The sequence below is a fragment of the Cyprinus carpio genome, chromosome A3 (assembly GCF_018340385.1).
Source record: "Cyprinus carpio isolate SPL01 chromosome A3, ASM1834038v1, whole genome shotgun sequence".
Classification (NCBI taxonomy): domain Eukaryota; kingdom Metazoa; phylum Chordata; class Actinopteri; order Cypriniformes; family Cyprinidae; genus Cyprinus; species Cyprinus carpio.
Genome location: NC_056574.1, coordinates 26280048 through 26293144, shown reverse-complemented (window position 1 = coordinate 26293144; position 13097 = coordinate 26280048). Strand labels below are relative to the sequence as shown.

The 13097-nt window shown below is 36.9% G+C and overlaps 1 protein-coding gene across 5 annotated transcripts in view; it reads left to right on the top strand.

Moving 5' to 3' along the window:
• Positions 1–13097, top strand: part of LOC109080466 (signal transducer and activator of transcription 3) — a 34909-nt gene that overhangs the window by 17078 nt on the left and 4734 nt on the right. For all 5 annotated transcript variants that reach the window (XM_042726553.1, XM_042726579.1, XM_042726570.1 and 2 more), the window contains exons 2-21: positions 265–398; positions 3274–3517; positions 3843–3935; positions 4559–4640; positions 6300–6400; positions 7141–7292; positions 7379–7537; positions 7621–7713; positions 7793–7852; positions 7937–7966; positions 8236–8329; positions 9317–9364; positions 9451–9534; positions 10162–10260; positions 10349–10484; positions 10870–10922; positions 11031–11125; positions 11240–11379; positions 11624–11842; positions 12454–12496. In XM_042726553.1, the coding sequence (XP_042582487.1) occupies positions 271–398; positions 3274–3517; positions 3843–3935; positions 4559–4640; positions 6300–6400; positions 7141–7292; positions 7379–7537; positions 7621–7713; positions 7793–7852; positions 7937–7966; positions 8236–8329; positions 9317–9364; positions 9451–9534; positions 10162–10260; positions 10349–10484; positions 10870–10922; positions 11031–11125; positions 11240–11379; positions 11624–11842; positions 12454–12496 (2153 nt within the window). In that variant the 5' untranslated portion in view covers positions 265–270. The remainder of the gene's footprint in view (positions 1–264; positions 399–3273; positions 3518–3842; positions 3936–4558; positions 4641–6299; positions 6401–7140; positions 7293–7378; positions 7538–7620; positions 7714–7792; positions 7853–7936; positions 7967–8235; positions 8330–9316; positions 9365–9450; positions 9535–10161; positions 10261–10348; positions 10485–10869; positions 10923–11030; positions 11126–11239; positions 11380–11623; positions 11843–12453; positions 12497–13097) is intronic.

Here is a 13097-nt window from a genome sequence, read left to right as displayed (position 1 = left end):
CTGTTTTGTTGATAAGACCGTGTTGCTGGTGAAGACTAAACATTTACCTGCTGGGGTTTTATTTAATTTTTTCTTTTGATAAAGATTTTTTGAATTGTGAAATTAGCAGCATACAGAGGCAAATTGTAACAGATCTTGATATGTGCTATATATGTCTTTTTTGAGGAAGGAACAAGGAAAAAATGACTTACCTGGTCCGTTGAGCTTGTCATGTTTGTTTGCCTCATGTCAAGGGATTCTTAGTTCTCTTTCTCTATCCTGCAGGTCAGCATGGCCCAGTGGAATCAGTTACAGCAGTTGGAGACGCGGTATCTGGAGCAGCTGTATCACCTGTACAGTGACAGCTTTCCTATGGAGCTGCGGCAGTTCTTGGCCCCCTGGATTGAGAGCCAGGACTGGTGAGTTGCCAGCAACAGGATGTGACATAAAAGACCTTAGCACTCTGAAGGTCTGTGTCTTATCTGAGCAGCAACATATAATGTTTGTTTGATTTCGTTTACATCAGGGGCGTAGTCAGCGGATGGGCCTGACAGGCACAGGCCCACCCTTCTGATGAATAGCCCCCCCCCGATTGCACGATTAATCGAACGCAATTAATTGCGATTGTCATGCACATTTTGTTAGTAAAGCTGGTTCTGTGATTAGCAGTAAATCTCCATCACCTGCTTTAAGGTGGAGAGGTATTTACTACACAGAGCCCTAGTTCTATGACAAGCTATACAAAATCGTGTTCATAATAGCAGACGATATAATCGTAGGATTTTGAAATCGACGAAATCATTCACTATAATGACAGCTGTTTGCGTATCTTCTCAGTGAACTACGCTCTGTGTAGTAAATGCTGCTCCATCTGAGAGCAAGTGAAAATACCACATTTAATAACATTTTTACTCCATAACGTCAGTCGAGTGTTTGAAATAAATCCTTCTGTGAGACGATGTGGCTTCTTAGAATAATTAAGGCACACAATATTTCATTGTATTCTAAGCAGTGATAAAGGCTATGTCGATTAGCATTTCATTATATATATACTTTATTATGATAAATTATTATAATAATAATAATAAGAACTCAGATAAACCATATATTGCCGTAGTCGTGTGTTTATTAGTCATGTTGAATCAATGAATGCAGTTAAATCTTGTGTTGATTCAGCTGCAGCAATAGACATTTCCTGGATTTCTTCTTTGGGGCATTTTTGGATTTACTGAAAGATACGCATGACAATGGCAACTTCTGCCTAATCGAGATTTATTGCCTTTGCAATTTAATTTCGATTAATTGTGCAGACTTAATTAGAATGCAAGATAACATGGGTCAAAAACAATAACTTTTTTTTTTTTTTTTTTTTTTTTGGTAGCAGGGCAAGTTAAAATTTTAACCACTGTACATAATTGTACACTGTAAATAATAAACAATGCCAGTTGTTTCTCACATAATGATTTTAAAGACTTTCTGACACCAAGATAAGTGAAGGTATTACTCATTTGAATACATGGAGGTGTTTTTTTTTAGCAGCTTGTTATACTCATAAGGTGTGACCACTCCTAGATATCATATACTGCACTTCCTTATTCTTAGAATGATTTTTAGTGATCGTCTTTAGAGTCATCTTTAGTAATGTCACGCCTCTGCCCGTAAAGTGCTCCTGGAAAGTCTGCTGTGAATAACATGAACCAGTGCCATTTTTTCCCTCTGAATTTCCTCATAGCATCAGTGTGAATGACTTCTGTGTGATTCTGTTGTAGAATATAAAATGTCACTCTGAAATGACTCATGTCCGGTTTCATCTCCTCGTGTCCGGTTTCTGTCTCACAGCATGCATCTTTAAATTAAAAGAGTGGAGCAAAAAATTAAGCTGGGTAATCTTGGTTGTCAACACAACGCTTAGATAACCATTGGGTTGCAGCATATGAAGTGTTTGTGATGTAACGTTTTATCTTATTTTTAATAGATTTATAATGTTGTCTTTAAACTTTTAAAGTTTTGATACTCTGTAGTAAAATTTTGATGCTGCATTTCACTTTGAATGCCCAAAGGCATCGTCCTTCACATCACCCTCTCACGCTCTCAGTTTTCTCGTTAGTGTGGTTAAAGTAAAGATAAGACAATACAAATAACCCATGGGATGTTAAGCTTGTTTCATGCTGACAGTGTCATAGAACCTTCTGAATGGATTGTTTGCTCAGAGGAACATGATCATCAGTATAATTAAGCCTGTAAATTATTGATAAAAAACACGTTATTGCTTCAGGTCAAAGACTAGTGGTGATAGTGCGTTCAGACACCAACCATTCAAACACAATCCAGTGTTTATGTAGATACACAGTCTTCACTCATTATTTGATCTCATTAAATTTGCAGTTGTCAAAGAGATTATTTAAAGAAGCATGGCACATGTATGACGGTAGAACTGTGTCAATCAGCAGATTTTAATGACCACAGTTTTGTTATTACACTTGAGAGGAGTGAAATGTGAAGCTGTTTGCACTGATGCCAACCATACTTATTTGCAATGAATCTTACGTTTTTTTTTTTTTTAGTCTTTTTCAATTAAAATGAAAATAATCAAATTAAACAAAGTACTATTTATTTGTAAAGTATTTAAATTACTGGATTATCAACAAATGTGTATTTGCACATGGTTATTTAATATAATATTTAATATACAAACATTTGTAGCAAATAACTGTATTATACTGTATATACCAGTAGCTTAATATCAAATTACTCATACTTTGATCTAACATTTGGTCATACTGCTTATCCTAGACACATAGATATTTTATTGATGATATTTTCATGTGCTAATGTGTGTCAGTTGGGAAAAACTAAAGGGACTGAACCAGCCGCTAAAGACTTAAAATTATTATTGTTAAAACTATAATGACGCATTCTCTGCGTAAGTATTGCTGTTTTGGTTGTAGTTTTTGAATTCCTTGTTAATGCGTAATGGATAACAGTGATGTGTGTTTCTTCACCGATGGCTGCCTTCAGAATGAGGTCAGCAGTTTGGAATTTGTGATGAGTAACAGCAGAAAACTGAGATCATGTAACTGATGACGGCAAACTGCAGTGACGCATCCCTACACATGAGAGCCAGGACTTTAAAAATGCACACTATTTGCCAGTTTTTGCAGGTTAACTGTTTTTTAGCATTTAGACAAAGACAGAAGTCTTTGACAAAGCTTTGGTTTTGTTGCAGGTAAAGACACGTCTGATTGTCAAAAGCTTCTCCCATTACATGAGGCTGTTTGTTTCTGTCTGTTACAGGGCGTATGCGGCCAACAAGGAGTCTCACGCCACGCTTGTGTTTCATAACCTGCTGGGGGAGATCGATCAGCAGTACAGCCGGTTCCTGCAGGAGAACAATGTCCTGTACCAACACAACCTGCGGCGCATCAAACAGCACCTGCAGAGCAAGTATCTGGAGAAGCCCATGGAGATCGCCCGCATCGTGGCCCGCTGCCTGTGGGAAGAGCAGCGTCTGCTGCAGACGGCCACCACTGCACAGCAGGTAAATACACACACACACACACATACATATGCATACATGCACAATTACACTCTTGAATAGGCACATTTAAACACATACAGATGAATGATGTATTTAGTCGTGGGCGATATTTCATATTTTTTGAGTTCTATAGTGAATAAATTTCAAGAGAGAAAATAATTTGATTTTTATTAAATGTGTGTGTGTGTGTGTGTGTGTGTATATTGCAAAAAGTCCTTTTCAGTCAAACACACAGTAATAGTATACACAAAGTGCTTGGAAATGGATTCCACTTTGAAAGGACATATTCAGAATTTTTTTTCTCCAATATCTTGCACATCTCTAGGACGGCCAGGTTGCCCATCCCACTGGCACTGTGGTGACAGAAAAACAGCAGATACTGGAACACAACCTGCAGGATATCAGGAAGAGAGTACAGGTTGGTACATAAAATCACACTTTAATTGACTAACATTGATTTGTCTTGTTCACAGTTACAGGTACATATGCATCACTTTATCATCTCTCCAAAAGATGCTGCTTTGAACACAAACCTTTTCTTTAACAACATTTTTGATGTGTAGAAGTAGTCATCTTGCAAAGGGAGTTTTCATGCCTCAGACCCTTAAATATGATGATCTCCTTCCTTAAATAATAAGGCATCTAGATATTTTATGTGTATAAAGACTAATTTATGTTCTTTACTATTTATTTGGAAAATATTTATTTTTTTATATTGTGTTGAAAAAATATTTTTTTCTGTTCACTATTAGAGTACTGATAGATGTGTAAACCTGAAGAGATACAACTAGGGCTGTCAATAGAATAAAATAATTGTGATTAATCTACTTATTTCAGAATAGTTCTTACAAAAGCTGTGATAAAAAAAGTAATCATTATTTACCCTTTTTTTATAATTATTGCCCCCCAGCACCCCCTTAAAGCCCCAGTTTGAAAGCCCAATTTTTAACATATTGACGCTTGAGTACATAATGTCTTATATTTTGCCCTTTATGGGGTACATCCTCGCACTCATCCATCTGCGATAATCTTTCTGTACAGGATATGGAGCAGAAGATGAAGATGTTGGAAAATCTGCAAGATGATTTTGACTTCAATTACAAAACTCTTAAAAGTGCTGGAGGTATGACAAGTACATGTACATGTCTTTTTTTTTTGTTCTGTCCAAAATCCAGAGTTCCCACGGGTGCTTGAAATACTTGAAAGTTTGTGAATCTGAAAAAAAAATTCAAGGCCCTGGAAATTTTTTGAAAATAAACATACATTAATGCAGGTCCTTGAATTTATTTTGTGCAAGATTTTTTCTGGAAAAAATTACATATTATTCCCTCTGGTCCGCTAATGTGTTATTTCACCAACAATTTGTGGCCTATGCATACAAGCTTGCTTGATTTACGTTAGTTACGCGCATTTACACGTTACGTTAAGTGTTTCGCATGTGAGGTACTTTGTGTTGTACGTTGCCATGATGTTAGAGTGACCATATTTCCTCTTTTTCCTGGACATGTCCTCTTTTTGGACCTGAAAAACACATCTGGCCGGGATTTTTGAACTGCCCAAAATGTCTGGAATTCGGCTTTTGCTTTCTACAGTTGCCAATGATTGTGTGCGTTTTTGTATTATAATGCTGCGAGGGACTGTTTTCTTATTCCAGCTCCCACTGAATTTCTGACCATTATTGCACGCCTCCATGATTTTCGTGTCCTATCCTGCCCGCTCCCTGCAAACATTCTAATGTTGCATTTTTGTCCATCAGGGAGCAGCTATCAATACGCAGAGTATTTAAATCTCTTTTGAATCAGCAATCTCTCTCTCCTCGACCCGTGATCAGTCAAATCTGACTCCTGCAGCTCATGTGGAATGCAGGGTTGCCAAGTCCACTTTTTTTTTCTCCTATGGCTACTTTTAAACTGTTAATGGGTTGATTTTCCCCGTGGGTTAAAGGTTTGAAATGTTGCTTAATTACATTTGACTAAAATGCTTGTATTAAAACATTTTCTATTCTGCCTATGATAAAAATGTGCTAGATGTTAAGTTTTGTGAAGGAGGGCCACTGGTAGGAAGCTTTTTAGCTGTGTTTATGATCAATATGTATAACAGAGACTGTAAAATATGTATTTTAGGTATGGAAATTACATTTTCAGTTTTGATATTTGGGATATGGTCATTATGCTACTTTGGGCACTACTTTAACCATCAACCAATTGATATTTGAGTTATGGTCATTGTGGTCACCCACTGTCCTCTTTTTGGAAAACTAAAATAGGGTCATCCTACATGACATTCACGCACACACAAAACTGTTACGATGGTACCTCTGTTTCACAGACACACTGTGAAATTAATGTTGACTTGCTTTGCTTGTTAAGATAATGTAAACCCATGAGGCAAGAAAAAATTAAAAGCATATTCGTATATCTTAAAACTTCTGGTTACATGAGCCTAAGCTATTTTCAATAAAATCCATGCAAAAGTTAATATCAGATAATTTTAGAATACCGTATAGAATGTACCAAATTTTCTTCAGTTTTATGCAAAACAGAAATACAACAAATAGAATATCAGATCTCTGTCATATGGCCAAAAATAAATGCAAAAAAAAAAAATAGTTTTTTGGCATAGTTGTGTCCCCACATTAAGTCCTTGAATTTGAGGGTATTGGACCTGAAAAGTCCTGGAAAGGTCCTTGAATTTGAAGTTAATCAAGCTGTGGGAACCCTGAAAATCTCTCTTATAGCCTCAATCATTGATAAAATCTCAACAAATCTATGTTACCTTTCAGAGTTGTCCCAGGACCTGAATGGAAACAGCCAGGCAGCAGCCACCAGGCAGAAGATGACTCAGCTTGAGCAGATGCTGAGTGCTCTGGATCAGCTGAGGAGGGTAAGATACAGAATCCCTTTTCACACTAATACCAGTCAATTGCCGTAAAATTACCGGAACGGGTTTACCGGTAAATACAAAAATATGTGTGCCTGTTCACACAGGCAATGACATTCTGTCTTTTTACCGGGAAAGCACCATTCACACATCAATTTCAAAATACCGGTAAATTCTGTTACATCATTAACCAGAATGACCTCTAAACAGCTGCGCCTCCCGGTGTTGTGTTTGTAAACATGGAGGGGTAAACGCGGCCAGTGTTTTTGTTGATGTCTTCATTTTTGTATCAAACGTTCACATTCATTGTAGCTGCTTTTGGCCCAGAGACATCGCATTAGGCAACTTCAAATCAAACTACACGGTGTTTAGTAAATGTGTCATCTGCGTAAGAATGTTATGACTGGCCCAGAGTAAACATCTTACCTCAGCACATTCTGAACTTGTACGTACTGTTACTGGCTATCTTCATTCTGTGTTCACACAGAGCGCATTATCGGTAATTTACTCAAACTTCTCATACCGGTAAATTGCTGGAACGAATTTACCAATATTTTTTAAAAGGTCCTGTTTACACATGATCTATTAACGAAAATTTACCGCCAATTTACCAGTAAAGTCTGTATGTGTGAAAGGGGCTAGTGTTGACTTCTAGTGTCTTGAAAATACAGCCCAGTAACTCTTTCATTACGTTCACACTGGTCACCCTAGGGTCAAAAGTTCAACGTTTTTCTGTTTTGCAGCAAATAGTGACTGAGATGGCAGGGCTGCTGTCTGCCATGGACTTTGTGCAGAAGAACCTGACAGATGAAGAACTGGCCGACTGGAAGAGGAGGCAGCAGATCGCTTGCATCGGAGGACCACCGAACATCTGCCTGGACCGCTTAGAGACATGGTACACAGTCCTTTCACAACCAAACCTTTTAAATAGTACCACCATTTTGTGGATTGGCTCATTTTTTTAAAATCTCTGTCTTTCAGGATCACCTCTTTGGCTGAGTCCCAGTTGCAGATAAGACAGCAGATCAAGAAACTGGAGGAGCTTCAACAGAAGGTCTCGTACAAAGGAGATCCGATTATTCAACACCGCCCAGCTCTGGAGGAGAAGATCGTAGACCTGTTCCGCAACCTTATGAAGAGGTTTGAAGGAACTCACTCATGTGTAAACTTTATAAACCAACGAAAAAGCATCTGATCAATTATGTTTGCTTGTGTCATTGCAGTGCATTTGTTGTTGAGAGGCAGCCTTGTATGCCCATGCACCCTGACCGACCACTTGTCATCAAAACGGGAGTTCAGTTTACCACCAAAGTCAGGTGGGTACACACAGAGGTGAGTCATAAAGGAAAGACGTCTAGACGCAAATTGTAAATTTTTCCCCCTCCCCTCTTTCAGGCTGCTTGTGAAATTCCCAGAGTTGAACTACCAGCTGAAAATCAAAGTGTGTATTGACAAGTAAGTCCCACCTCTTTCCTGTGACATCAGAATGAAATGACTTGGACATGCCAAATTTGAATCTTTTCCTCCTGTGTTCTGCAGGGAGTCAGGTGACGTGGCAGCCATTCGAGGGTGAGTTTTGAGGTTAAAACGATGACGTTCTTACGGAGTTAAACTGTCATATGGTTATTTGTAGTTATAGGCTGATATATTGGGCAGGTCCATTAATTGGCCAGTATTTTGGCAATAAAATAAATGTTTCAGCTATTTTTTTAGAAGTTTAATTTTTATTGTTAAATTATATTATACAGTTACAAAAAATGTGGTGAAATTAAGTCTCTTTCTTGCTTGTACCTGTAAAAGTTGTTGCATTACGAAGTCCTCGGCTTCTTTTTCTCCAGTTCACGAAAGTTCAACATCCTTGGCACTAACACGAAGGTGATGAACATGGAGGAATCCAACAATGGCAGCCTGTCAGCAGAATTCAAACATCTGGTAAGTTCAGCCATTACGGCAAACCTTTTTTTGTCAGAGTGCAGAACCATATGTTTTCTGGATTTGTGAGTTGCCTGGGTCACTGTTGGCCCTCTGAAGCAAAATTAAACTTCCTTAAAACACACTTTTTAAACTTGTGTTTATTGTGTGTACTAACAATGTCCAGCAATGAAAGTATTTAACCTCAAGCATGTTCTTCAGGGTTATTAAAACAACTTAATAACAGGCAAAGATGATAGTTGACTGAGGCCATCATTTATGTAAAAACTGATCATGAATAAATCATTTTCACTCAGTAGATTATTTATTTCACTCTTTGTTAAGCTCATCATAGTTTAAAAAATGTAATGTAAATTAAAACCACCTAAGCATAAAAGGTGTTTAATTAATTTATATATATATTAGTGCTGTCAAACTGATTAATCACGATTAATCGCATCCAAAATAAAAGTTTGTGTTTAGATAATATGTGTGTGTACGGTGTATATTTTTATGTATATAAATACCCACACATACATGTATATATATTTAACAAATATTTACATGTATACATATATTCATATTTATATATGATTTATTTTATACATAAATATAAATATATTTTACATATATTTCTTAAATATATATATATGTATGTGTGTGTATTTATATATACATATAAATATACACAGTACATACACGTGTATATATTATGTAAACACAAACTTTTATTTTGGATGCGATTAATCACGATTAATCTATTTGACAGCACTATATATATATATATATATATATTTTTTTTTTTTTTTTCATAAAAATAAACCCCTGGGACATAAAGTGCCTGAAGTTGAAGAATCACATTTACATTTTTACAGTAAATTACATACTAATTACTCTATTTTATTAATTTAAAAAAACAATTAATTAAAGCTTCAAGAAGACTGCTGTAGATCAGCTGTTGCCTGAATGTCACTTAACTTAGTCCTGACTTGTTCGTCTGTTTTTCAGACTCTTCGAGAGCAGAGATGTGGTAATGGAGGCCGAACCAACAGTGATGTAAGTCTTTGTGTAATTAGCATTATGCCACTGACTTCTAGTGAAGAAGTCCGTGTAAGCATTGACCTTTGCCCTCTGAACTACAGGCGTCTCTGATAGTGACCGAAGAACTGCACCTGATCACATTTGAGACAGAAGTCTACCACCAAGGACTAAAGATCGACCTTGAGGTGATAAAATCTACACACATAAACAATGCTCACTGGATGTTTAAAAGATTAGTTCATTTAAAAGACTATCAGTATTTTAGAATAAAATAAAATGTCAGACATGTCTTATCATGACAGGATTCCTGTCACTAAGGCGCTGTCCTGTTTATCAAATCAAAGATGATAATATTATTAAACTCTGAGTACCAATTAAGACCATCACGCTGCTGCTGCTGTTGATTGATTCAACGTACTGAAAGCCAATAAGCTCATTGTGATAGGCTGTCGTCATGGTACCAGCAGTAGGAGGATATAAATATGTAACCAGGCAGTGTGTCCTTGGGAAATCTGCCACCTATTAAACCCCTAAACGCACGCAGCGCTGCCTACATGCCTATTATGTGCTGATAAGAGTACATGCAAGATCGTTTCTTTTCTGTGGATGGACACAACAGGGTCACATAAAATACCAACACACACAGCAGGTTAATTAAACGAGATAATTAAGCCATTCGGCTATGTTTGCTTGAGAATTATTCAGCCTCAGGTCTCTATTTGCACTAATCAGATTTCCACCTGAGCAAGATGTACAAAAATAGCAGAATTTGTTCTTCTCAATTATATGTAAAGGTTTTTATCTCTGTGCAGACACATTCTCTCCCAGTGGTGGTCATCTCTAATATCTGTCAGATGCCAAATGCATGGGCGTCCATCCTGTGGTATAACATGCTGACCAACCATCCCAAGGTTTGAAATGAATCCACAGCAAGCCGTACTTCCTGTTAGCACAAGAGCTTGTATAAGTTACTAAGAATTCTTCCCTCTATCTTCACAGAATGTGAATTTCTTCACCAAACCTCCAGTAGGAACGTGGGATCAGGTGGCGGAGGTGCTCAGCTGGCAGTTTTCATCCACAACCAAGAGAGGACTTACCATTGAGCAGCTCACCACACTTGCAGAGAAGCTTCTGGGTATGTGTGTGTTTGTGTGTTATAATATTCAGTGGAGTTCAAAAGTATTCAATATCTAAGATTTTTATTTTTTTAAATATAATTTATTCCTGTGATGCAACACTGAATTTTCAGCATCATTACTCCAGTCTTCAGTGTCACATAATCCTTCAGAAATCACTGTAATATGCTGATTTGCTGCTCAAGAAACATTTCTTATTATTATCAATGTCAGAAACCATTGTGTTGCTTAATAGCAACATGCATTTCCATTCAAAATATCAGCATTTATATAAAAAAAGATTTATATCAATGTGGTATCAAGTCATTAATGACACTTTTAATCATTTGCACCCTTCCCTGTTGTATCATCTCTGTTCAGTTATGCATTTCTGTTTTTGTGTAGGTCCTTGTGTAAACTACTCTGGTTGCCAGATAACATGGGCCAAGTTCTGCAAAGTATGTTGCTATAACAAACTTTTGTTCCTTATTCTTTAAGTTTGGAGCAAATCAGACCAGCTGATCCAGTTTCTATCAGAGTATCCTAAACATGTTTGTGTGTTGCAGGAGAACATGGCAGGAAAAGGTTTCTCGTTCTGGGTGTGGCTAGACAACATTATCGACCTAGTGAAGAAATATATTTTGGCTCTATGGAATGAAGGGTGAGAACTCCTGCTGCACTCTGTTATGTGTATTCATGCAGTATTCATAGTTCATTACATCAATCACTGCGTCTGTGGTTAAATCAAGCTTTTGTGTATATGTGTGTGTGTCAGGTATATAATGGGCTTCATCAGTAAAGAAAGAGAGAGGGCCATCCTGAGCCCCAAGCCTCCTGGGACATTCCTGCTGCGCTTCAGTGAAAGCAGCAAAGAGGGAGGCATTACCTTCACCTGGGTTGAGAAGGACATCAATGGTGAATGCATTTCCATGTACATGATATTGTGTGTGTTGGCATTAGACTTCTCAAACTGATCAGTACATTGGTACCATTGTAAAAAAAAAAAAATATTTAAAAAGTGTCTAAAATGTTATACTTCTTGTGGTGTGAAAATCGATATTGGCATTTACTCTGTTATTGTATCAACTACAGATATGTTGTGTCGTGATGACTGTAGTTTGAATATGTGAAGCATTTGTGTTCCTGTATGTATGTGCAGGCAAGACCCAGATCCAGTCGGTTGAACCGTACACTAAGCAGCAGCTCAACAGCATGTCTTTCGCTGAGATCATCATGGGCTACAAGATCATGGATGCCACCAACATCCTCGTCTCGCCGCTGGTCTACCTCTACCCTGAGATCCCCAAAGAGGAGGCGTTTGGCAAGTACTGCCGCCCCGAGGCCCAGCCTGATACCGAATTCCCTGATCCTGGATGTGGTGAGTGTGTTAGCCGCAATATAGTTTTTAGTATTATACTATTTTAGTATTGGAAGTGCACTGAATGGGTGTGGTTTACAAGATACTTTTAGCTTCTGAGAAAATTGTCTAAGAATAACAGAAGAGAGAATGCAAAAGCGTGACTTTAATATTTGGTTAGTAATATTAATAAAATTTGGGGTCAGTAAGATTTTTAATTATTTATTTTTAAGAAATGAATGCTTTTATTCAGCGAGGACACATTAAATTGATGAAAAGTAACAGTAAATAATTGTATTTTGTTAAAAAAAAAACATTTCAAATAAATGCTGTTCTTTTCAACTTTTTATTCAGTTTTTTTATTCAGTTTTTATATTTTTACTATATCAGAATGATTTCTGTAGGGTCATGTCACACTTCAGAAGAATTTGAATGTATCACAAGAGTCACATTGACTATTTTATTTATTTATGGAAAAACAATCATATAGGTTTGAATGCTCATTTTTGTGTGAACTGTTCCTCTAAGAAAAGAAAACAGATTGCTTTTTTTTTTTAATGACAAAAGCTCACTGAAGACCTGAAAATTAAAAATTTTCCATTTAATAACACAGTCATTTGTTGTTCTTTCAGTAATTCAGCCTTACCTGAAGACCAAGTTCATCTGTGTCACCCCGTGAGTAGCATTTCTTTCTTCTTTAGTACAGTATGTGTGTGAATGATTGACTGCGCTGGAGTCTCTGTTTTCTCTCTGTCCTCTTGTAAACTTTGAAATCTCTGGTGACTCTTTAGGCAGGAGCACATGCAAAGCACTCCTCTCAGTTCTCTTTACAACATGGATCAGAGATGTAGCCACTACTGAATCTTCACAGCATCCTTTAAACCACAATCTCGCACGAGAAGAGAGAAAGATAGACAGAAACCATGTGTGTTTTTTTTTTTTTTTTTTTTTTACTAATTAAAGGAGGCTTAGGGTTAACTTTGACATTTACAAGAATTAGCACCCATGACTTCTGGGTAACAGTTGTGTAAACACTTTGCAGCCATGTGGTTTTTAGTTGTTAAATTTAATATATATATATATATATCTATCAAGTAAATTTAATTTAAAAAAAAAAAAAAAAAAAATATCCACTTAATTTTTTACTGTCAACATGAAGTAAAAATATTGAATAATTCAGTGTTTTCAGTGCACATTATTTCAAAAAATATGTGTCTTGTAGTCTTTGTTGTTGTGGTAGACATTTCAAACAACTTGCTCTGCCTCTAAAACTCCA